Source organism: Camarhynchus parvulus, chromosome 3, assembly GCF_901933205.1.
Source record: "Camarhynchus parvulus chromosome 3, STF_HiC, whole genome shotgun sequence".
Lineage (NCBI taxonomy): Eukaryota > Metazoa > Chordata > Aves > Passeriformes > Thraupidae > Camarhynchus > Camarhynchus parvulus.
The window spans coordinates 92,917,238-92,944,496 of NC_044573.1; the positions used below are offsets into that span (position 1 = coordinate 92,917,238).

A 27,259-nucleotide genomic window follows, 5' to 3' on the forward strand; every position below is an offset into this window, starting at 1 on the left:
CATATGCTCCTAAAACACAACAGAAACTTTCATTTCTTTACACTGGACATGTGGCTAAGCAATACTGTTTAAGAACCTAAAAAGCTTTAAAGATACATTTTCACCATGAGATAAACCATTATTTACCTTTTTTTCTTCATTGGGACTCAAAGACCCATCACTGTCATCTAAACTGAGCAGATTTGCCTCGCTAGAACGGTGTGGGAGAGAAAAGCACATACACTGTAATCCAACAGAGCACACACAGACATTTTAAATGCAAAAGGCTTTTTTATCCCTTTCCCTCTACATTTAAATGCATCATATACACATTGTATAAATATGCATAAAACAGGAACATGAAACGAGCAACACAGTGATCAGATGCATAATGTGAACCTGAACCTAAAGTGTAAATCAAATTATTTTGCAAAATGCAAAACTAAAAGATTAATTCAAAACAGACAATGCTACTGAACCTTCAATATGGTTACAACAATATTACTGACACTATAAAAGATTCTACACTCTCTGCATAAATTGAGTCCAAAACTTCATTAACCTATAAAACATCATCTTACTTTGCATTATGCCTATCAATGTTCAAGCATGCACTTTAAAACTGCAGACTTCATACTGCTTTAGGAGAAGAACTTAACGTAACTACATTTTACCCCACAGCAATTACTACCACAGTATTTGCTACTAAAAAGACTAAAGAGAACATAATCAGTTTGGTTCTACTGCTTACTAAAATGTGGTTTTTAGCATTTTCAATACCTGTAATCCCCAACCATTAGAATGGGGAAGAAGACAAAAAAAAGAAAGCCACTCTGTGACCCTCTAAAACCATTCTTTTCAGTAACAGGCAGTTATCCTCAAATAATCTTTAGTATTTAAATTTAAACCCCAACCACACACTTCATACTGACAGCAGCTAGATTAGTCTAACATATTCTTGCTTCCAGGAGGAATGACCTGCAGAAAATCCCATCTCATCAATCCTGTTAAGGTTACTCCTATGTTGGCGACAAAAAAACAATACAACTTTTAGCCAACTTATAATTGCATGGTTTGAAAAGTTTTAATCAAGATCACTCAGGTAGAAATTCCTTAAAATCAAAGCAGTTATGCCAGGTGTTAAAAGTGAAGAACTACACAAGAGAAACATACTTTTCTTAGCTGTGTCAGCTTGACATGCTGGCTTGCAATACATGCAATGACTTTAGCTCTTCATATGTAAATAAACTAATTACTACTCAGTGCTCCATCCCTTAAGTTCCTAACAACTTTTTCCATCCACAATTCTTCCCTTCATGTTACAATTTATTCTTCCATCTTATGCAATACAAATATCCCTAGAGCAAATAAAAATAAAATTAAAATGTTGGGTGAGATCTACAGACTCTGAAACTTCAGGAGATAAGACTGCGCATACAGTTGATTTTGAAAAGGGAAGAATGATGTAAATGTGAACATATAGCCAGTGGCACTGTTGTATTTTCCTTTCATTTACAGAGCACCACAATTCTAGGTGCTCAATGGTAGAACAAACAGTGTAGTAGATTCATTACTAATTTCAAACAAAGGCAAAAGAGTACAGCTATACTTCTGCACAGACTACCCATGGATATTAAATGTTTACATCCTGCAACATTTTTTAACATTCTCTTTCAGAACAAATAATCCTTTCAAGGGAGGCTCAAGGAGCCTTCTCAAACATTCATCAGTAGACACAGAGTTTAGCAATTTCAGAAATTTTCCACATCCTAAAAAATAAACAAAACCCTGCAACACAGACATGAACAGCAACCTACAGTATCTGCAGCTCTGGCATTTGCCTACAGTGCTGTCCTAGTCAGATCAGTTCACCTCTAAATGCTTTTGTTCTTTAGCTTCAGTTCATACAAAAATGATGGCTATTTTCAAAACACCTTTGTACTGTGTTGATACTTTTAGGATTTCAACATGCTTCAATACTGCAACCATTTTAACCAAGGGCAATTGAGGAGGGAGGTAAGAGAAGGTTAACTAACACATTGCAAATGACCAAAACACTGAGCCAAGGCTCAAATCACAATGAACAAGAGTAACTCTTACAATGCAACATGACTAGAGCAGTATTAGCAAATTGGAAGTTTTAAGTGAACCAATACTTTTAGGCCTTAAGGAATGTGCAGCATATGCATCAGAACCAGAAAGGTTGTTTTTTCAGAGAGCAGAATACATAGCAACCAAGCAATGTCTATTTGCTCATGTATCACAGGCTTCCTGCTGCTTGCTTCAATGATGCAATTTATACAGGCAGGAAAAAAACCAAAAGCAACCCAAAACAAACACTATACCACTCCCCCAACATACCAGTCAGTAATATTTTTAACATCCCTGAAATGAAACCTCAGTTGTCTTGCTGGGAGGATATCTCCACAATCTGTCACTTTTAACCAGGGAACCATGGGTTTCCTGGTTATTTTCACACTGGAACATAATTTCCAACTTTTCAATACATTCCTTAAAATTTTGTAATGAATGAATGTTAACTCTCTACTAATATTGAGGGGGGAAATAGAAGTAATTTACCTACACAGAGTTCTTAAGGGAAGTTCATAATTACACATTCATATTTAGGCACTGAACAAGAAAACAAAAATTACTGTTTACTTACCTCTAATCACTTGCCATTTGTTTGATGTTTTAAAACATTAAGAGCTATGCAATAGTTAGTTAGACAGCTGAGATTAACAGGCTGTGTTTTCACTACTTTCTACAAGCAACCCAAACTTTAAACCTCTGCTGACCATTGAGGTTACACTGTAATAAGCTGCAAGCACATTTCTATCAACTGATCCAGTCACATTTCAAACGTAATTGGAACTTCTTTCTGAAAACTATTACATATAAAACCAGTAGGCTGACATATTTGCCGTCACAGCACAGTGTGTACATTCTTTGTTTTAAATTACATAGTGGTAGGCAGCACACTAAAAAAGCTGCACTATCAGAGGCACAAGAGAAGTAGGAGTATTATTAACTCGTTTACAGTGCCATTCCATTAAAATTAGCCATAATTTTAAAAGTCTTCATCAATTTAAAGGCTACCGTGCCCTACTAATGTGCTCAAAAAAGAAGTAAAAAAAAAAAATCTATGTAACTATGGAAGGATTTTTTGACAAAGTAATACAAATTTTGTAAGCAGTGGAAAAAAGCTCAATGTAAATATATAACACAGTACAATGCTTTTCCATTTGTCAACACATGGAAAAAAGACCTTTATTCCTCTAAATGGAAGGGGCAAAAAATAAAGCTTTTTGAAAGAAAATTGTAGTTAAGTAAAGACACTGTAGTACAAATATATTAAGCCCATTTATTTGTATTCCTTATTTTTGATAAGGCTACTGTTATCTCAGTGGAAGGCAGAAGTCTAGACTATAAAGAAAACAGTATGACAGCCAAAAGAAATCTGGGCCCATCCATTTACAAAACCATTTTGGAGCATACTGATATATTTCAAAAACATTTACAGAGATATTCCAAAGGTAGTAAATATAAATTATCCAAGACAGTTCAAGAGAGTCATCTGTAACACCAGAAAGCATCTTATAACATGTTAATGTCATGAATCATACAAATATATGAATCTGGCCAGGTTTGTTTAAGTCTGCCATCCTTTCATATCTTCTGCTTTACAAGATCAGCTTAATTTCCACCATTTATTCTGTGGTGGACTACACAGGTTTCAGTGTGCTCAGCTGACCAACTGGTCTTTTCTTCTGTGGTTTTCCATAAAGGTAGATCTCCTATGGGATCTCCAATTATAAAGCAAGGAAAGTCTCAAGCCACTTGCTACCATCCTGAGTAGATCAAATCTTTTAGAACATCAAAAATGTCACTTTTATTCTTTCAAATGGATGAGCATTATCTGCAAGCGTTTGCTTTGGGATAAGATACTTGTTAATTCCCATTCTCAATTTCTGTAACTCTTGTTCCACACTGAGTATCAACTCTGGCATCAATTTAAATTTATATAGTGTTGGGTGATCATTATTTTTCCAAGCCTTCTTCAGTTTACAAATATTCTTTAGTCTTTTTATGTTCATTATTTGATATCTTAACCATTATGACTCATCTCACCTACGTCTGAAGTAAGTTAAATGACACCCTTCTTTTAAAATAATCTACCTGTTCTAAAAATTGCTGTGGTAGAAGGTCATTAACCACATACTTTGTGGTCATCTCACTGAAGAAAAGATCATCCAAGTGGGCATCCAGCGCTGACCAACATCATTAGCACAGGTCTCACGCGGTAACACAAGAGTACAGCCACTCCTTTAAGCGCTGAGATGTTATTCTTAGGCTAGTTCAAAACAAACCTATTGTGCGTCTGCCATTAAGAGGGAAAAAACTCTGATAGTCAGGCACTGTAACCCCAGTGCCTCCACAACAAGCAGGAGATGTATCCAGCTGCTTGCTTCAGACTCACAGCTCTCACCACAAAGAAGCCATTTAAGAGTCAAACACTGTACTTAGTATCAGCACACCACAGCAAATACTTACCTACTGCACAATACACTCAAAATACTGGGAGGGACACAAAGCTTTATTCTGGAACAATTACATGAATTAAAGCTGCTAATCTTTGAAATGTTGTACTAAGAGTAAAGGAAATTTAGAAATAAAAAAGAAAGAAAATCTACTGTTACTTGTTTTCTGAAGATTCCCTTCTGTCAATGTTTTGCTGTATGAAATAAAAATGCATCAAAAAAAGCAAAAAACATAAATTATTTCCAAATGCTAAAAGCTCAGTGTGTCTTTAAGGTAAACAAACCCAGGTGTTACCAAAAGTAAACAGTGGGCAGCTTAAAACATGTGGCAGTTTGGAGGGAATAAGAAATTGCCTCAAATGGTATCAGAGAATGGGTAAGTAAAGAAGACAAGATCTCCAGTTTAAATCAATTTTCAACTACTCTTCTATTTATACTTCAGAGTAAGATTCTGCATAATTCACAGATATAAAAGCAAATCAAAAATGATCTAAGTAGGCAATAAAAATTCAATTCTAGCTATGGAAAAACTGCTTATTGTAGAGAATATTTGAAAGAAATGAAAGATCACCCAGCCATACAATCTTAAAATCAGATACAATTACATAAAGATTATGTTTCATAATAATTTTTCTAACTTTTATTTTTAGCATCATTACTCTATACATTTTTCATTCTATGTTCTTAAGTCAACATCAGCTGGAGACTGATTGAAAACAGCAGTAAATTACTAGTAGAAAAAAAAGCTGCTATGTTTTCAAATGTGACTTATTTCTGAAGGCAAGTAAAATGGAAATAGTAACTGTATGGCATGTACTGCCCTTAGAACATATTTGTGTGCACTACAAATGGATGTAAAGTTGCCAGGAAACAACACGACCTTAATTTTACAAAACTAAAATGCCCTTAGTTTGTGAACCCTTTAAAAAGTGCTTTCAACTTCCAATATAGTTCTATTTTGACAAGAGCTCTTAATGCTTACCTCACACTTTAATGAACACCTGCATTCATTTTTTAATTACTAAAACTTCACATTTCATCTTAATGCTTTATTAAGATTACAGCATAGCCTGCTGCTGCAGCCTCTGTGGTTATGTCTATTTTCCTACCTCCCTTCCAATCCATAGTGTTTGGCAGAATATTAGATGATACAAATTCATACATGAATTATTTTTGTACTTAAACACAGGATTCAGCGTCTTCTTACTAGAGAACCACAGCATACCTTTCAAATTTGCAGATTCTACTCCCCTAATATCTAAGAATAACAAATAAATCAACATGAATTCTTCGTGCATGACACTTGTTCTTTTAACAATTCATTAGTCATTTCGGAAATAAATACATTCATATTAAGAAAACATATTAGTAACAATAAAATGTCACAAGGACAAAGTATGTATTCAAACTATAGACACAGGATTAAAGTTTTAGCAAAAATCCAAACATACCAAGAAAAGGATTAAGTTATAAGGAAAAAAAAAACCAGCCTTAACTCTATTCAGTGAAATAAACAGGAACAAAAACCTAGAATCTTTAAGCTCAGTTTAACTTGATAAAGGCCTAAAGCTACTGCAGTATGATCAAGTTCTGAGTAGCATCATCATTAAAGGAAGGAAAAGCTGAAGCTGCTTGGATACCCTACCTATCAACTTCATTATTCTGCATGTTCACATATTGCTTGTCTGTGTTCCTTAGACTTACACAGAAGCTCCAAAGACAACTGCAACTCTTGTGAAATCTACTGTGCCCTGTGTTGTAAGCCCCATTTTCCCAATAAAGCTTACATTATAATGAACTCCTATTTGGCAATACTATTTAAAATAATAACTTATTTGAAATATTTTTTCTTAATCGCTGAAAGTTTAAAATATTATATATTGTTTCTTATTCATAAATTACAGAAAATAAGTATTTAATTATAAATACACATTTATACTTTCAATAGCCTAGATAAAAGCATCCTTACTCTTTCTCTGCATCTCCTTCACTTTCTTCTGCATGATCAAAGCTCCAATTACTTTTAAAACCTCCATCTCTCTTGGACTGTGATCTATCCAAAGCTGAAATGAGAACAAGTTAAGATAAGTCTTGATTTCAAGCTGAGTTATTAAACAACACAAACTAGATAAGTAATCCAGATGCATGTATTTTCCCCCAGTATTTATTTTATTGACATCAGTGTTTAACTATCATTTCATCAGTAAGTCCATCAACGCAGTGGTGATTATTATTTCCCTAAATAAATAAAAGTATCTGTCAACATCTTATTAGCAGTAAATTAGCAAGCTATTAAAAATTATGACCTGAGGTCATGTAGTAACTATTTTCAACTGTTTACTGATACCCATAAATTTAAGGGTAGTTTCTCTGATATGAACTGTATGCCACACACAGAAAGGGTCCTAAAATGTATTATTTACATGACTAATAACCAAATGTATTCTGAATTTTTCCATATAAAAGCAACAGTTCTGAACTGTATGAAGAACAATTTCAACCTAATATGCTGGATTTTTAATTCCACATCTGACACTGATCTGAATTAACATACAATGCAAATTAAAATTTCAGTGTTAGCATCAACTAATAAAAACTTTCTGTCACGCTACATAAAATTTCAGATCTCTCTACTACAATATCCACCCTTATGGAGATTTTCATATAATATAATGGCATGGGGTTTTCTTAAGTGAAGGTGTTCCAGAGCACGGAGACAGCAGTCATTAAAGCACAGCACTGCAGTATTTAGGGCCCAGGGGAACAATTAAGAGCTGTCTCACACGAATTCTGTGTGAGACAAACTATACAGCTGCTTTGACTATGGTTTAAGTGTGTTTTTTCTTACTACATTTGTCTTTACATTGTTGAAAATGCATTTAGAAATAACGAATGAAACTGATACACTCTGATAGAAAAGAGAAAATCACAATCAACAACTTATGTCTAGGATGAAGTATAAACAATGCACACAGAAATACTGATTGCATATTCAACTTTTGCTTCCAGCTACTTGCACCTACTGCAGGCTTCCTGAGCCATGGGTGAATAAGTTAAATACATATTTTTGTGTTTAACAGCTTTTCCTACCTTTTTCTTCTCCCTGATTGCTTTTGAAGCAAGACTGCTGTATAGAATTAACAACATCTTGCAGCAGAAAGTATCTCAGCTTAATTACAGGAGCGTCTCCTTTTGTTGACTCTGATTCAATCTGGCACCTTTTGCTCTTAGTACTCTACTTCTCCAGTCCATGTACTCAGGAAGACAGTAATAAGTAACCCTTCCCTATTCCCTCATGATTGCATAGATTCCTGTTGTGTTCTTCCATGGTCTTCCTTTCCCAGGCAGAACAAGAAAAAAAATTAGTCAGCTTAATTTTTCCTCACATGAAAGCTGTTTCAAGCCTTTAAATCCCTCTTGATGATTCTCTCTGAACCTCTTCTAGTCTACTGTATCTTGTTGAGATGAGGATACACACACTATGAGGAATACTCAAAATGCATACTTCTCACAAATTTCTACAGATGCAGAATGTTGTTTCTGTTTTGTTCTTTGTTCCTTTCCTAGAAAATCTTTACAGTGGATTTGCTGTTTTCACTGCTTAGGAGAACTGCATTGATCTTTAGGTACCAGATAATTCCATCTTTCACTCATGAGTGGTTAAGAAGCACTTCAGAACCAATTGTTACCTACAAAAATGCCCCTTTTTTACTTCTCAGTGGCTTAGATTACTTGACATTTACCTACCCAGAATTTCATGTACAATTTCAACCCACATAACTCAAAACCTGAGCATTTACAACTTTTTAAAAATAGCTAGACGTTATACTAACCCAAGTATAGTTTAACCATCTACTAACTTGGTCACCTGGCTATCATACCCTTTTCCTTATAACTGTCCACCAATGTTAAGAGATCCTTGTGCAATTCAACTGGTTACTCCTATTAACAAAACAAACCTTTTTTTGCCCTCTTTTTCTAGCTCTTCCCAATTGTTTCTTATAAAATTTTCCATTTTATTCAGAGGTAATTCAGCCTCTCCCAAAGCCTTTGACTTTACAGAGGGAAAAATGAAATCAATTCTGGTCTCCATTATAATTTCCATGAAATTATAAAGCTCACTGATGTAAAGTCCTTCAAATACTACCACTGCCTTTTTAAAATGCTGATATCATGCTAGCTACCCTCCTTACCTGTAGCAGAAATATGATGCTAACCACAAGCAACACACTGCAGTCATTAGCTCCTTTATCCCCCAGTTCCTCTTACAACACTTGGATGAATGCCATTTGATCATGCTGCCTTGTTCACAGTTTGCTCAATGTACTGCAATTTCTTCCACTGATGCTTCATTTTGAGTTGTACACCCTGTCACATTCCTTATTAAGAAACATTCTGGCATGAAGAGCTCTCTAAGCATTGCCAAAGTGAGTGCAAGCAATTCCATTATTCAGCTATGACCTTATATACTCCAAAGCCACCTTTTTCAATTGGGTTGCCTACTGATCCTCCAGACACTCCTCAAACTTTCCTGCTGAGTTTGAAGAAATACTTAACAATAGTTTTATGTCTGTTGGGAGTTACTAATCAATTTTTTCCCTGCTTCATTATAATTACAGGTTAAATCCACCAGATTTTTTTATTAACTTCTATTTTCATTACTCAGATAAAAGATCTGATTCAAGAACTATGAAGTTTTATTTCAGATACTATATCTTACTCGGTTGTTTAGCCAGGCATTTTAGCTTTGGGGAGCCTTTTGAAATCTGCTTAAACAAGTAGCATGCATGCTGTAAGCCTCCTATACCTTTAAATAACTCCCAAACTGGCTGCAAATATTTTACAACTCCAGCTGCATATTTTCTTTCTTTTTCAAAAGGTTTCTTAGTATTTTCTGTAATTTTTCTTTTAATTAAGCATTTTTGTATTGGACAGTTCACTCACTGCTACTGATCAGTGCAGCTACCCGTGGAAAATGTCTCAGTATCCCAGTTCTGCTCATTCAACTCGGGATCAATTTTCACTCTCTCTAGAACTCTTGGTCCTAACAAAAATGTAAATCTAGAAGTATACCACCATGTCAGCCAGAGTGTTCACCTGAGTTACTTGATCTGAACAGCCGTTTGCTATCTGATTCCATACAGAATTTTTAATTTTTTTAAGGGGATAACAAGTAATCTGTTACTAAGGCTAATCTGCTGACTATTTTGTACTAAGACTTAAATTTGGAACCCCAATGATGCAATTTTCACTATGTGCCCTATTCAAGGTCTTTTTAATCAACAAGGCACAGTCATACCAAGAGGTGAAAATATTCAAAAAAGCAGAGCTAACTCTAAGGTATTATGTCAAGAGAAGGTAATCCCTGTACCTCTCTGCCTAGGACAGGCAGCATGCTGGAGGCAGATTTCACTCTCATTTTTCCTCGCGCTACTAACTCCCTTTGGTGCTGTTACGCCAAGGGAGGTATCAGTTCTGTGCCCAAGAAAGTACATGGAATTTAACTAGAGAAGTTACACAGGTGTAGCTGACACATTTCACTGCTTTTTTAAACAACAGTTACATGTAATTTCTAACAAGCCAATTAAAAAAATTCCTGAAAAAACAGTGTGTTTCATTAGGACATTTATGTCATTACTAACCACACCCTGAAGTCATACAGTCTTCTTGTGTAATACACAATTATCAAATTTTGGATTAGAAAGCAAAATATGCCTGCAGGAAAATGTCAGCAAGCAGATCAACACCTTTAAATTACTGTGTGTGGACACTGTTTTGTAAACTCCGTCAGCAGGAGTTACTGTCATTCAACAGTTCAAGCAATTCCTAAATGGAAGGAAAATCTTCATAGTGAATATCCATGAAATAAGAGCAAAATTTTGCAGTTGCAAAAAAAAGAATCAGTTAAAATCTGCCTAAAGCACTAAATGAGAAATGACATACACAGTATTTAGTAAAGTGTTAGCGTCCAGCAAAAGACACCACCTTGGAAGATGTGTTTTTCTCATGTCTTGTACCTTGTGCCTCCAAGGCAAATCATTCTGTACCAATCTACACTACAACTCACTAGAAAAACATCCCTATTGCTTTATTGTTTTGTCTGTGATGCTGGATTGGGTTTGTGTAGCAAGATTTTGGTAGCAGTGGGAAGCTGCAGGGGATCAGAGGGCCTCACCTCTGTGCCTGAGAAAACCATGGAGCAGATCCTCCTAGAAGACAGGTTAAGGCACATACAAGACCCAAGGCAGTGCCCATAGCTTAACTAAGGGCGAATCATGCCTGACCAATCTGGTGGCCTTCTATGATGGAATGAATGACAGCAATGGTCAACAAGGAAAGACTGACAGATACCATCTACCTACACTTCTCCAAGGCCTTTAATATGGTTCCACATGATGTCCTTACCTCCAAATTGGAAAGACATGGATAGACTATTTAGTGAGTAAGGAACTGGCTGGATGGAGGCAGCCAATGTCCAGGTGGCAGCTGGTGACGAGTAGCATCCCTCAGGTCTCTCCTGACTCTTGGGACTGGTGCTCTTCCATGTCTTCATCAATGACATGGTGAGATCAAGAGAAGCCTCAGCAAGTTGGTAGGTGACACCAAGCTGAGTGGTGCAGCTGACACAGTGGGAGGACCTGATGCCATCCAGGGGGGACCTCGACAAACTTGAGAAGTGGGCTTTCCCTTGAAATTCAACAAGCCCAAGAGCAAGGTACTGCACCTGAGCTGGGGAAATCCCAGACATGAGTACAGACTGGGAGAAGAAATCACTGAGAGAAGCCCTTTGGAGAACACTTGGGTGTTCTCATGGATGAAAAGCTGGATATGAGCCAACAGTGCTCAGTGATAGCTCAGAAGGCCAATTGTATCCTGGGCTTCATAAAAAGCTGAGTGGCCAGCAAGTTGAGGGAGATGACTCTGCCCTCGTGAGACCCCACCTGGAGTACTGCATCCTGCTCTGAGGTCCTCAATGCAAGAAAAACATGGATCTGCTGGGAGTGGGTCCAGAGGAGTACCACAAAGATGATCAGAGGGTGAGAGCGCCTCTCCTACAAAGACAGGCTGAGAGAGCTGTGATTGTTCAGCATGGAGAAGACTTCAAAGAGACCTTACTGCAGTCTTGCAGTACCTTAAGTGTCTTATAAAAAGAAAGGAGAGGGATTTTTATATGGACAGACAGTGATGGGACAAGGGGCAGTGGTTTTAAACTGAAAGATGGCAGGTTTGGATTAAATGTATTACAAAGAAATACTTTGCTGGGAGGGTGGTGAGGCACTGGAACAAGTTGCCCAGGGAGGCTGTGGATGCCCACCCCGGAAGTGTCCAAGGCCAGGCTGGATGGGCCCCTGAGCAACCTGATCTAGTGAATGGTATCCCTGTCTACAGAAAGGGCACTGGAACTAGATGCTCTTTAAGATCACTTTCACACCTAACAGTTGTATGATTCTCTCAGAGCAACTCACTAAAGGAGCCAGTGTATTTACTGTCCACACAAAGATCAACTTTTCTAGGAAAGTAACCTTTTCATATATATCACTGATTTGCGAGAACAACTCCCTTCCACCCCCCAGAACAAAATAGCAGAGACTTCAAGGTTTCTATTGCACACATAGAAACTTTTTTAAGTCTTTCATCTGCTGAAATCTCATCTATTTCTGTGTGTACAAGAACCATTCTAAACACATAATCTAGATCAAACAAAGGTTAGGTTCAGGACCCAGATGCTTTTTCAGAAAGACCTGAAGTTTACATTCTTTTTCCCCAGCTGCTGGTAAAGAAACACTGCAAGCCTCATCTTACAAACGCTTACACCATCACAACTGCAACCAACTTATCAGATACTGCAGTGCTCGCACAGAAAATGTAAATTAATTTAAATGTACTCAGAATCATTGCTTTCATCCAGACTCATATTTAAATAAATGAAAAAGAATGCTTCTAAGCTTTCTAATCTGTTGCTCATTTGGAGTCATCAGATATATTGTTAAGAGAATACAAGCACTCATAAAACTCTAACACAGAAATATTTTTTGGTTTACTTTCCCCATTGCTTCATTATTCTTCCAGACAGGCTTCTATGCAAAACAGCTTTTTATCTTCCAGCTTTGATACCATCAGCTCTACTATATCAACTGTGTAACCACAGTGAGGTTGCATTTTCAGTCTGAATTCAGCAGCACTACATGAAGAATTTTACAGGCCCCTCACTCTTCCTAAGAGTTGCCAATTCTCGCTCCTGTCCTGCACCCTGCATATGTCAGCACAGACAGAAAAGCTGGGGAAGGAAACTAATTCAGGCAAGAACCCCTTGAGTAGCAGGGGAGGGGAAAAGCTATTTTTCAACCATATCAGGTCCCTCCTCCTGCTCAACCACACTAACACAGTGCAGCTGTGACAGCACAGCAGAGGTAAGGTCCATCCAGGAACTGAAACTATCATAAGTACTATGGATACCAAGGAAATTTCCATGGAATTGTAGCCTAATCTACATTTATAGGTAGAGATTTAAATATCTAGTGCTTAAAAGATGCTTTAATTTTCCACTCCCTAAATTAGCTGCAGAGGCAAAAAAAACCAACAAAAAAAACCAGTCAAAAGCACCCCAAGCACTTCCAGTAACAGGCAGTAATCATAACCTCACAGTAGCTGAGATATTACATGAAGCAGAGAGTTTAATAATGAAGTTCTATGATACCAGTGTAATGGATATCAAGCACAGACATTCCTTTGCACGTGAAGGGAATTCAATCTCTTAGCTGGCTAACAAAAACACCCACACCCTTCCAAGAACTCGATGTCCATAGAAAACAAATTATAAACACAGAGCATTCATTCCTGGACAAAAGTGTTCATGCCCCTGAAAAGCAAAAGCATTTTTGAAAGTTCTGTACTTTAAAGATGGAAATCATCTGCACAGTCTGGTAAATGACTGGGGGTTTTTTCAGGGCTTGTAAGCACATTGGGCTGCTTACTTTACAGGTTACTGCACTGATGACAGGACTGAAGGACACAGAACTGCCCAAGTTTGATAATTTGCTGAACTGTTTAACATTTTTTACGTATTAACAAGGAGTAACAGAGGAGGATGAAAGAACAGAGCTCTGAAGTATGTCAAAGATTTTCTTTGTGATACCTTTGAACGTTTATCTGGGTAGACAGCAGTGATAACCACACAATGGACAACTAAAGCTTCTTCACTTTTCCTTCTGATTCTCTCAACAGAGGTGTAGAGGTATCTACCCCACCCCAGCATGGTGCCCTTGTAACAGCATCAGAAAGCAAAGCAGAACTACTTCAAGAGGCCTTCTTTGTCTACACCAGCAACAAAAGGAATGCTACAGAAATTTGTGGGCATTTCGTGTTCAATGAGACAGAAACCTAATGACAGAAGACATGAAAAAATATTAAGAATATGATCCATTTTTTTGTTACCCCAGATTTCACTGCTAAGTTCTGTCCTCTGACTTTACAGTTCCTCACCTCTATCAGCAGAATCTGTGGGAATGCAGTATCACCCATTGTCAAGGAAGATGTAATTAAGGAACACTTCAGCCAGTTGTACCCAAAGACTGGAAAAACATCACTGCCCTTCAGGAAGGGCAACTTGGATGACCGGGTTAACTACAGGCTAGTCTGCAAAAGACAGAACTTATTCTTTACCACGGGTGTGCTCAAGAGTGGGCCACAATGACCTGAGAGGCAATAGAGACTGGACAAATCCCTGAGCAACCTGCTCTAACTGGGTCTGGCTTGAACATGATGTTCCAACCCATATGAATCCAGCCAGCCTCAAGTAAAACCAGTGACTATTCATAGGTACAAAGCATCACCTGAAGCAGCTGCACCCCCATCACAAAAACTTCCAAAAAGGAGTATGATAGTCACTTTTCTTCTTTTCCCTCTTTGAGTAAGTCTGACTCCCACTCAAACTTCCCAAACAAGTAAAATAATTTGAGTAACATCAAAAGCAGGAGCCAACAATAAACAGGGAAGAAAGGAGAAACAAACAATAAAGTATTTTTTTCATCTCTAGCATTATGAATTCTTTACTTACCTAAAACCTCTATTGCTAGACTTGGAGATATGCCAAAAATTCAGAAATTAGGAAGAAAGTTTTGTTGTTTTTAAGGAAAGTTAAGTCAAAGAGAGGTATATTCCTATTTTATAGATAAAAATAGAGGATAAAAGGTGAGGTTAGCCTAAGAACAATTTCTGAACTGTCAATTCACTCTTAAAATATGAAAAAAATATATAAAGCTAACAAGCCATTTCGAGGAAGATGACAGTTGAACAAGAATTCCAGAACACACTTTCTGTGGCAAATCAGTATATTGCATTAATCACAGATGATCTCAAATTCTGAACACTGGAATAGTTTTAGAAGATGAGCAAAACACAGCATGAAACCTTATAGTATATTATGCATGTGATTTGCACACTTTGTTATGCACCATGGGATCCATCTTCACATACAACCTAAGCTTGTGCAACTGAGAGTACAGCAGCACTAAACAAATGGCAATCTATTTTTAGAAAGTGCTGAAAGGCAGTTATATACAGAGTAAGATTAATAACCTAGCCAAACTACCTGGAAATTAGGCAACTGACACTTTGAGAAGGTTTCCATGTTTGCTGCAGAAACTGGAACATCAGGTTGAAATAAAGCACTGTATCTTACACACCAAGAGGAAGAAGAAAAAAAGAATTTGTACTATTTAATTCTTCTGGGTTTATCCTGTGAAGTTTCATACATGATGTCAGACAGATACTACCCCCTTCATAAAAACATACAGAAACTGAAAGTCCAGAAAGGTTCCACAATCTCTGCAAGAACTTAACTTGCACACGCAGGACAGAAGAATCACAGAATGGTATTGGTTGGAAGGGACCTTAAAAATCATCTATTGCCAGCCCTGCTGCCATGAGCAGGGGGGAGACATTCAACTAGACCAGTTCACTCAGATACCCATCCAGCCTGGCCTTGAACACTTCCACAAGAAATGTTTATTCCATAAGAAGAAACTCTAAATGTAACTGAAGTAGAAAAAAAGAGCAAGACGCCTCTTTGATGTTGTCAATTGTTCAAAATTCACCTGAAATAGACAGCAAAGAAAGCATACAAAGAAAATGCTCAACAATCTCAATTAACCTCAAAAACTTGGTCACATGAAAAAATGACATTTCAGAAATTAATTGAGTAGGGAAAGGATGATGAAAGAGTTAGTTAAACTATGTGGCAAGAAAAATATTTGCATTTGCCCTTCTGTAAAGGCTAAATACCTGGAGTTTTCTCCAATTCTTAGAGGCACTGGCAAGCTTTCATACCCATACAAGGTAGCAGTCAGCTGAGGTGGATTTCTAATATGGTTGAAAAGGAATAGACTAGCTCCACCAACACTTCTCCCCACCCCAAAGATTAGTTTTCTGTCAATTCAGTTCCTCCAGCCAACCTGCCATAAGCCAGTGAAGTGTCAGTGTTGAGTGCAGCACAGCTGGAGCTCACTGTCTCTGGGAGGGGCAGCAGCTCGGTCCCTCTGAGCAGCACCCGCAGCGGGCCTGCCTGTGCTGCCAACCGCAGGCACAATTCCTTGCGCGGCCATGCAGTATGGCCCCACACACACAGGGTCTTTTATGACTCTGCAAATCCACATGCAGTTTAGATCTATGTACATTATGTCTCTTAAAACAAAAAAAAAAAAATCAGAGAAATGCAACACAAATATAGGCAACAGCCTTCTGATCAGACTAGATACACTATTTAACTCCCTTTGCAATTAGCAATCATCAATGCAGCAAGGTGTGAAATAATGCAACTAGAGTACTGCATTAAGATCACGGAAATCTTTGTAATGGAAGTACCAAACTTCTCCGGACCTAACAGCAATGAGCTTAAGGAGCACTGACAACTGACGACTATGCCAAAGTATACTAAGATCCATTACGCAGGTTTTATTTTTTAAAAAGCTAAAAAAATCACTTTAACGTCCCATGAAAAACAAATGTTTTCTCAGTAACTGTTCATAAAAGCAACAAAAATGAAGATGGGCTATCAACTCATCTTTAATAAAATAACACAAGCCAGATTGCTGATGGAACCTAGTTATAAAACTACTCTTCAAGAAACAGCACTCCAGACAGCTAAAGCAAAACACAGAAGTTGTTAAGTGACCATCCTGCAGCCAGAGTTTCAGCCACTTCTATCCAAAGAAACTCCTGCTTACCTTGATCTCTAAGTTGTTTCTATCACAGAGCCTTTCTTACCCCTAATGAGCAGTGCCTTTTTCATCTAATATAGGCTTTGCTACATGACAAAGAACATTTTACTTTATCAGTGACACATAGTTTTTTGTGGTATTTATCCAGTAAAGATTCAGCTACAACATACCTGCCTTATGGCAGAGCTATAAAATCTCCATTGAAGTTTTACTGTCCCAGGGCCAGGTATATGCAATCACAATGACCTGGGCCAGCACAGTCCCAAAGTTCACTTTTGAAAGTTTACTCCCAATTGTAAAGGATCCTTAAATTGTTTCTTAAGCAGTAAGCCTTGGTAGAAATAAAATTACAACACACTCTAGTAAATATTTCTACAAGTAAGCCTCAGAAATTACAAAGGCAATTGTAAATATGAAACCTAACATCTACAGCATAGCTCAAATTCTCATCTAATGGGCTCTTGAATAATCTTTCTGTTAGACTGTCGTATTAAATTCTGTCATCAGCAGGATACTCGTATTTTGCTAAATGAGCCATAAAAATTGGACATGTCAAACAAATACAACATTATATCCTATGACATTAATAAAAATACATCAGTAGAATGAATTTTAGTACAAATGAAACAACTGTATGACATTGAATAAAAACATATTCATAAAATAAATATTTTGCAGCTGTTTCTTACAGACATAAATTTCTAAGATTACATATTATTAATCATGTCATAGAGTAATATGTTTAACCACACCAGCAGAGTATTATTGGTATTTTTCATTCCTAAAACATTGTTGTGGCAAGCCTTCTAATAAAAATAAACAAACAAACAAAATCTCACAGAGATGTGAGCAGGGAGACTTTGCTCCAGCTCATATGGTCTGAAAACAAACAAACAAAAAGCCAGGAGGGCTTAACGCAGAGTTTTGAATCATCACTGCTCTTTATCTATAATCACTCAAGATGAACTCAGAGAAAGATACCCCAAAGTCTTTCACTCCAAATTCCTCTTTCATAGGAATTACTGGGACACACATGCAGAAATGCTTCCTTGCCCCATGCAGCACTTACATCTCTTGTCTGTTAACAAAAACTTTTTAAAGGCCTGCTAACCAGCCTGGGAAGAAATAACCACAGCCTGTTAATTTATTCCCTCCAGTCTCCAACCTTCACCATAACCTTGTTCTTCACAGAAGATAACCCATTATTTAAAATAGTTGCGTCTCCTTGGGCAGAATAAAGCTGCTCTTACACTAAAATACCTATTACAAAGTTTAAGCTATGTAATACACCTCAGCCTGACTTAACAGATCACCAGGCAGAGATGGAACAGGAAACGTCCTATTCTTCTCACATGAGAAGAGAGGCTGTACGCTCTCCCCCGTCCAAGCCATTGTCCTGCATCTACCAGTTCCCTCCAATGAGCAAATTCAACAGAAGTCTGGCAAAGTGCCAACCTGGCAAGACAGAACAGAGCAAGTTCAATCTCTCTGGCAAGAAAGTGGTTAAGTCTCCAGGGTGGTGGAGAGTACATGCAGCTCTGCTTCCAAATTGGAGTCACACCCACTAATGTGACATTCAAACACCAATTCTGACTTAAGGTCATCTTAACCTGAAAATATTAGGCATTAAGCATCCTAGGCTGCTAAACACAAAAACAGAAGTTAGGAACACATCCTTTTAAAAATTAAATGTGTAAGATAAAGCTGCCAAAAAACTTAATTCTATATAGTAAGAAAAATAATATTCTACTAATGCTTTAATTTTCTTCATAGAAAGTAAGTACAAAGCAATAGACGGATTTCAACTGTAAAACTATCACTACGTTAAAAAAAACCTCCAAACTGAAACCAAATGAGCGCCAAAACATGGGCCAAAAGAAAGGAACTTAACACATGTGCTCCCCTCATTCCCAATGTAACTGCCTTTTAGAACTGCCAAGATAAGAGAATTACATTTGTCCTCTTTCCCCAAACCCAGATTTGTTCCTGGTATCTCTACAATATCCTCCACCACAACAGCTCCGTTTCTGTTTGGTTTCTCAGCCTCTCGCAGCATCTCAAGCTATCCTGCACACTCTTCCACTCCTTTCTTTGCAACACACACAGGTGAAGGTATTTGCTGTCCTGCGCCCCAGTTCCTCTCACTGCCCTGACCCCTGACTGCTCAGCCACTGAAGGAACAAATACTAGTGAGCAGCAAACTGAACCATGCTCAGGCAACACTGAAACCTTTGCTTCAGGCACACTAATTACTTCCCTGCTTAATAGAGCAAGCAAATTTCACAGAACTTCTGTATTTTTATCTGTAAGGTAAAAAGGTAAAAAAAAAAAATTACCTTTACACCTCTGTAAATAAGAGAGGTTGAAGTTTTGGAAAAATAGAAGTTATGCTACCATGTTTGTTACCTGTAAGCAAGCACTAGCCAAGGACACTGAGGGTAGTAAGGGGCGGACGTGCCTAGAAAAGCCCAGCCAATGTCCACGAGCACACCGGCAGCTTGCGAGAACGGGTTCGAGCCCTCCCCGTCGTATGGGGGTAGGGTGTCCCGACCCGGCCCGAAGGACGGGCTTCTGGCGCCAGCTACGAAGGATCGCAGAGTGATCCAGGAGACAGGCAGATTCCAGCAGCGGGGGTTTTATTGAGAGGGAGGGCGAAAGGTAGACACACCAAGGAAGGCCGCATGCATCTGCCCACGCGGGATGGGGGGGGGGGGGGCGGCTGGTACAACTTATAAAAGGTGACCGGGGGAGGATTAACCCGCCCCCAGACCAGTAACTTAAACATACAACATAATGGACAGACCATAGCGACAAATCAAAGTAAAACAGGGGCGTGGATCTAAGGGACTGCCCAATCACCCTGTGTCCTAGCTGGAAGATTCTGGGCTAGGGGAGTGCGCAGAGGGTGATGGGCAGAGAGGTTGTCAGGACAACATAGGAGGGATCAGGGAGGTAACTATAGAAACTAAGGAGGGGTTTAGGGAGTCACATAAAACTTGTAACAAAAGGGCGGGAGTTGCTATGTAACAAAAAGACTGACAGAAACCGACCAGGAAAAAATGGGGAAGGGAACCTGGGACAAGCGCCATTTTAAATACATGGAACTTAATGTAAAATAAATTCAAACTGTACAAAACCATTAACATCTAACATTGAACTGAACCAAAAACCCCGTGAGCCCGCGGCAGAGGCGCACCTGCGCTGCAACATCTCCCCCTTTTTTACACGAAAAATGAAAAAAGGAAGGTGGAGAACTTGGGGAGGGGGCCCCCTACTCCAAACAACACAGTTCGCACTTGCAGAGGTTGCCCAAGGGGATTGTGGATGCACCAGCTCTGAAGGGTTCAAGGCCAGGCTAGATGGGGCCTTGAGCAATTTGGTCTAGTGGAAGGCGCCCTTTCCTATGGCAGGGGGTTGGAAATAAGTGATCCTGTTACTGCGAAGGAAGGAGGAAAAATTATGAGATGACTCAAAAAACCTTTATATTCTTACAAAGCAGTATTTAAAAGTGGCAAGTTCAGTGGCTATTCTCATAGGATCTGCTACAACACAAAACACCTTCGTCCTCCCCAATTATGAGACAAAGATAAAACTATAGACTAGGTGAAGTCTGATACTGCACCAAAACCCATGTGCAGTCTTCCAGAAACAACAGTAATAAAAGCCAAAGCTGCTGTTGAAACCATTAAAATAAATATTCTATTTTGTTTTATCCTTGTACATAAAACAAGAAGGGAAAGACTCAAATATCTAAATGGGCTCATATCTGGGCAAGCATGTCATCTGCTACCTGTTGGTTTGATGTTTGCTATCCCACCATGCATCAATGTTACTACTTTTGTTATTACTATTACTTTTTTATTTATAGTTACATAAAAAAGAGTGTAAGGATCTCTTTTAGGAACATTCTCATTTAATTTTTTTTTGCCACTAAAACCCACTAGAAATTCTTAACTTTTTTCAGAGGAAAGAGTAGTGCTTTACTACCAAATGAAAGAGCCAGAAAATAGTGGATGAGGCATCCCAAACGAGACAGTTACACCAGAAGTTTCCATGTCCCGCTTCGAGAAAACTTGTAGAGCAGGAGTTACTTAGGAAAACCTACCAAATACTAAATGCCTCCACAATGATAACCAGAAATTGTGCACAGATCCTTTACACTTCAGAAAGCTCAGGATAAGCCTGGGCTCCTAGAATCCTGTCTCAAAATTAAGGAGGTGATGATATGGAAGAGGACTGGGACAGAGACTTTTACCTTAGAATGTGCTCCCAAGCAATTGCAACATATGTTATAGAGCAGTAATAGAGAAATTAAATTTATTTTTAGTATCTTTCTGCATACCTTAAGAAGCACCCCATCTTTCCTAATATTTCATGCCACCTATCACCCAAATTAGTCTGGCATGTATAAAAAAATAAGACAGTAAAAAATGTTTTCAATTTGACTTTGTTGAGGAATAGTTCTCAACAACTGAGTTTCATTCATAGAAAACAACCTGTCACCCAAGTCAGAAGGCTTCCTATTCTGAAAACCACTGGAGAGGACAGTTGAAGATATATGTGCAGTGCTGGCAAAAAAAATCTGAATGGGTCAAAGGACTGGAATATATAAACAAGGTATGGAAGTCACAAACTTCACACTTTCTCATTAAAAAAAACCACTCTCAAGAAAAACAGAAGAAAGAGAAGCTGCTTGGACATTGATGGGACAGAGACAAACCAGAGAAGAATGCAACAGGATAAAGCAGGAGTTCATATAGACACAGAAGATCATTGACACCTGAAACAACTCTTCCCCACATTTTCAAGCTAATCCCAATCTCCATTAGATCACAAACAAAGCACCAGAGACTTATTAGAGACAATTACAACAATTAATAATTAAATTTCACTGTTAAGAGAAAAATAAAGAGAAGAGTCTTGCAGGTAGAAATGTTTCAAGTGTTCTACCTGAATATAAATTCCACTCTACCCTCCTAATTTGTATTATTCCAGTCAAGAGATTTCTCAGTATGATTAAAAACAGAAATAAAAAAAGAGAGGAGGGGCTTACCACCACTTCAAAAGGTAGGTCTGTAACGCTACACTAACACACAAAAGCTGCATGTTTCTGTACCACCCCAGCTACCTTTAAGAAAATACTTAAGTCTACAACTCTTGCTTTGGTGAAGACAAATCTTTATATGTGAACTGAAAGAAGAATAAAGCAGTCTTCTGGAGTCTTCTAGCAGACAACTGTTAAGTTTATACTTCTGCTGCTAACAGGTAGACCACATAGTTTTGTTTACTGTTATTACGAAACCTGTAGCCAAGAAATAGGAATGAAAATTAAGCAAATTCGTGCCACAACTGCACTGAAATATCTCAACTGCTCTAATGCTAGGGACTGGCAACATTCCTTGGACAGGAGATCCTCAAAAAGAAAATTCCATACTGGTTCTCGGCATCACTGCTGTAATCACCAGGAGACTCAAATAAACGATAGGAAAGAATAATATGTTTCTCCCTTCTTCTGGAAAATATTTTGAAATTTACCTATTATCTACTGCATAAACATAGGTAAACTTTAAGTTTCATATTGGAAAAGAGAAATTACAATTTCCTTGCAATTCAGTAATAGTGAAGGAGTCAGAAAACAAGAGTTCCCACAATTTTTCTCCAAGGTAATGATCAACAGTATTCTCTATTCCCACATGTTTTACATGCCTCCTACTTTAAGTCCAAATGAGTTTGCCTACCATTCTTTGTATTTTAGATGTGACTATCAATTAAAAACACAGGAACTGCTGCAGACAGTTCACTAAACTTCTCCTCCTCCACATCAGGAAAGAATTCCCATGTAAGAGAAATACTTTGCTAGTGCAATTTCTGCATGTTCGGCCCATAACTTTGAAACATCACTTTAAAAAAGCAAATTCAGAACAGTTTTACTAATTTCACTTGCATCTAGATTAAATAACAAAAATAGAATACTTTCCACACTTCTAACAGTCCTGGCACTTCAAGTGAAGTAGTCATGCAGGCCCTGTTTATCCACGTATATGTGATCAACTATTACTGCTGCTTCGGAATGGTAACAAAAGCAGCCTTAAAAAGAGTCCATTATAGTCCTAGGGATCTTTTTCACATTTCCATTAAACAGTCTATATAATACAGCATAAAAAATTATGCATATTAGATACAAAGAGCTGGACAAAAAACATGAATCACTATCAATCACTATGTTCAAGAATGGTATTACCAGAAAGGCAACAAATCAATCATTCAAGGAACACCCTTCCAGAAAGACCATTTTGTTTTTACTGGAGAATAGAATAATAAAAATATTAAGAGGAAGCACTTTTACAGTAGAATGACAGACATATTTCTTCACAGTAACATCTGTTACACTAAATGAAAGAAAAGCAGTATCTCACTGGACACATGGAATCAAAACCAAAATTCCAAACAACTGTGATACTGAAAAGTAATTTATTTCACTTAACTGTGAATTTATCTTGAGTCTGACTGATAGTCAACATAAGCAGGACAGCGCCAGAAACATCTGTGTACCTGTATGTACACACACATGAAGGTACGTATTTAACCAGCACAGTGTCCTTTAGACTGAGTTGAACCGGTGATAGAGCTGACATCCATTTCGTCCAGACTTCTTCTATTGTGCACATTTAAGGCAGGGATGGGCAGAAGAGTCCTGCCCCTCCCCTTTGCCAGTCTTTGAGAAAACACCTCTGAAAACATTAAGTAAACAATTTTTGGTTGCTGCTTACACAGCCTTCAAAGGACTCCATGGAACATACACTCAGACAAGTTATAGATACAGCTCTTGGCTCATGTATTAATAACCATTATCCAGCAACAGAAGTTGCCATAATGCTGGGTTCCGTGGGTTTCCTACTCTGCACACTTCAATCCCCTTTTTTGTCCCCACTATACTTGCTCCACAAATCTGGCAGTCTCTTGCTTGCCCAGCCTTAGGGTAATGGTGCCTCTAGGTAACATCATTAGGTTGATCTAATATGCTACCTTTCCAGACTGCAGATTGCCAAAAATCTCATGTATATATTTGTATTTATAGATTTCCTATGCCTGTACTTTTTCTATAAATATCTCTAATAAGTACCTATCAAATAACATCTGAAAGCCTTTTCCCTTTGCTTCAAGTCAGTACAGATTTTACCAGCTCTTACTAAATCTGCCCAAGTGTGACTGTCCCATTTGGACTTGGGCCACCCCCATAAATTTTTTGTCACCACCATCTACACTAGATTTTCTTCACATGTGGCTGAACTCTTAGGGCTTCTATCACCTCATCAGTCCTAAAATGAACATGTCCCCAAACAATGGGGAAACACAACACCAGCTGATAACTCAGTTCACCCATCCTGGAACACTGAAGCTTCAAATGGAGATGCTATCCAGTATTGCATTGCTCCTGCTGTTGGAATGAGAATTCATAAGCAAAATAAGTGTGAATATTGCCTATGAAATGCATATTCTCTTAGCCACCTGACCAGCCAGCAAGTACGCAAGGTGCACATAGAAGACAGGGACTAGTCATCACGTTGACAATTTTAGCTGTCTGCACAAACCTCACCACAGTCTGTGGAGACTTCAGGAAAAAAATGGGGTGTCTGCATTTCACCACCAAATCCTTTAAAGGCATAAGGGAGGTACCGTGACAGCTGTTATTACCCAGAGTTTCTGAACATCAAAATTCCAGATTAATTATTCAAAACAACAAGCAGTACTTTGTTTGCACAGAACATCTATTTTAGAGTATCTTCTAATAAAAAGCCAATATCCAACATCCTGCAGCCAGAGAAAATCTGCAAGAGGTTATGTTCTGTGCAATACAGGTACTGCCAATCTCCCATGCTAAACTTATTCCTGACTTGAAAAACTCTGCTTACGAGGAATACTTAATTTCATTAATTTTTCTTTGTTATCACTGCGGTAATTTGGCAGAATTTACCAGACTACTGGTCCATGACATCAGGACATGTGCTTATAGCAATTTTGCAAGTCTACAGCAGTAATTTTTTGATGTATCAATGAAACTGTAAAGACTCAACAGTTTAAAAATATACCCATTTCAGGAGGCTTTTTGCAGTATAATTGAAAGCTTTATAAAACCACTCAAGACACCAAAACCGTGTAACAAAAAAAAAAAAAAAAAAAAAGGAAAAAAAAGAAGAAAGAAAGAAAAAAGAAAAGCAAAAGAAAAGAGTCAGAGCTTTACAAATGTAAAAGGTTTCTTTCAAATGCAGGTAATAAGGTTCATCCTCCCCTTCGTATCACAATTATAAGCATTACCCCCCTCACAAAATTAAACTCAGTACCAAACCTTTACAGGAGCCTTTTAGGAGCAGGCGAAGACTTATTTTGTGGTAGGGCCAAAGAATACGGGCTAGGCCGGGGCCTGGGAGCGGGCTGAGGGCAGGGCAATGCAGCCCCGGCCTCCCCTCTCACCCAGCGCTAACCCTGCCCGCCGCCCCCAGCCCAGCGCCCCCCGAGCGGCGGCGGAGTCCGGGCTGCTCTCGGCGCTGCCCCGACAAAGGAAAGAAACACCGCACTCCCGACGTCTCGGAACAGTAAAAGAAAGAAAGAAGGAAAAAAGAAAAACCAACCATATCGCCCTCTCTAAAAAGCAGGTCTCTTTTCACCAGACCTAACCACGGCAGCCACCCTTCCCCCACCACCGAAGCCACCTCTCATTGTCGTCGCACCCAAAGGAGACCCATAGCCCCCACCCCCACCCCATATGAACTCACACGCCCGCCTCCCCCATTCCCCAGTTTGTGCCGTGCCCCTTTACTGGTCGCCAGAAGGGAAACGCGGCTCGCGGGCCATATTTCCCTCCTCACAGCCTTGCACGCACCTTCCAGAAACAAGCTGTCTCTGCAGCCGCCGCCGCCGCCACCGGCCATCTTCCCGCTGCCGCGCAGCGCTCCCTCACTCCATCGCCCAGCCCGGCGGCGGGGCCCGGCCCTTCCCCCGGCCTGCCCGCCCCCACTGCGGAAGGCTGGGTGGCTGACCCGCAACGGCGGCACTACCGCCGAGGCCCGGCCCTCTCCCGCTGCCGGGCCGCGCTGCCTTCCGGCCCCCACGCAGGAGGAAGCGGCGGCAGCGCGCCCGCTCCTCCCTCAGCGCGCCCGCCGCCGGCACCCGCGAGCGGCCGCAGCAGGGCCCGTTGGCGCCCGTCGGGGCAGGCGGGCCGGGCCGAGGCTCCCCCGCACGCGCCCCCCGAGAGCGCGGGAGGGCGAGGGCTCGGGCGCGCGCCGCCGCCGCTGCGCTCCGGGAACGGCGCTGGCCTGCCCGGCCTGCCGCTCGCCCGCCGCGGGAGCCGCCGGCTCCCCCGGCCCCGGGACCATAAAATGGCCGCAGCAGCGCTGCGCCCCGCTGTACCTCGGGCTCTCCCGCTCCCTCCTCCATCAGCCTGGAGGCAGCAGCTTTCGGGAGGCCAGGAGGTGGCTCGGGTAAAATGAATGAAGTTACAGGAGTGCGGGAGTCCATGGCGGAGCGCTGGGGCCCGCCGGCCTCTGACCTCCCTCAAGCTCGGCGAAAAGCTTTTCGCAAGATTCAAAGATTCCTTTTAATCTAAAAATCGTATGTGGCCTGATCGTATTCAAATCCAAAAGCTGAATTTTGCAAAACGTACAGCGTTGCCACCCCAACTAAAGTGAAATTGCAAGTCATGGCCTCAGGTGCATTTGACTTTTAGCTTGTATGATTTTACATTTTAAAAAGCTTTCCCGTGAGGCCGAAATACAAAAAAAAACAAACCCAAAACATACATCCTTTAAAAACTAAAAGCTAGTTTATGGCATTCTATAGCTAGGGAAAACCAGATAGTCCTTTCTTTGACAGGTTTTTTTAATCTGGGATTTTATTGACTCCCCCTCCCCTCCAGCTTTACTGCAGATTTGGGGAATTCTCATGTCTAAAGTACCTGGCTCCCAGCATTTCTAATCCCTGAAAAGTCATCTTCCAAAAATGCTTAAACTGAAGATTAGTTTGTAGACTGAAATCCTAAATTAGGTAAATTAAAGCACCTAGTGCATATAACGATTAAAGGCTAGAAAGAGGAAAATTGTTGTTTTCCTTTAAGTCTTCTAAATTTGGTATTTTTGTTCCTGAATGCACCTAGCATGTTTAAAATACTTCCAAGAGTGCTCAGTTTTTATGCAATGGAGAGGCAAAAAGCAATCTGGAAGCCAACAGGAGATGTCAGACTGCTCCCCAAGTGCTACGTCACACCACCAAAGCTTGCAAGTATTTAGAAAGAATCCCAAAAGCTGTAACGCTGCTGGTAAATCTACAAATCTCAGTCTTCAAAATCTTAGAAAAAAAGGCTTCCTGAAAGAGAGATCACAAACTATCCTTGTTTCATTAGTAATGAGGTTAATGGGAAACAATTAGGAGAAATTGGTCCCAACTAATTACAGAGAAACCAAGACAATCATCTGTTCAATAGAAACCTAATAGTTAAAAAAGAGAAAAAAAAAGAAATTTAGAATC

At 39.4% G+C, this 27,259-nt stretch overlaps 1 protein-coding gene across 4 annotated transcripts in view; it reads right to left on the reverse strand.

Annotated features, from left to right (window-relative positions):
• Nucleotides 1-25,874, reverse strand: part of SENP6 (SUMO specific peptidase 6) — a 71,403-nt gene extending 45,529 nt beyond the window's left edge. For 2 of the 4 annotated variants that reach the window (XM_030946406.1, XM_030946405.1), the window contains exons 1-3: nucleotides 25,620-25,874; nucleotides 6,490-6,583; nucleotides 127-190 (exon numbers count right to left, since the gene is read on the reverse strand). In XM_030946406.1, the coding sequence (XP_030802266.1) occupies nucleotides 127-190; nucleotides 6,490-6,583; nucleotides 25,620-25,668 (207 nt within the window). In that variant the 5' untranslated portion in view covers nucleotides 25,669-25,874. Of the gene's footprint in view, nucleotides 1-126; nucleotides 1,338-6,489; nucleotides 6,584-25,368; nucleotides 25,453-25,619 lie in introns of those variants that run through there. The other 2 variants (XM_030946408.1, XM_030946409.1) reach the window with 2 other exon arrangements.
• Between the last annotated feature and the right edge of the window lie 1,385 nt (nucleotides 25,875-27,259).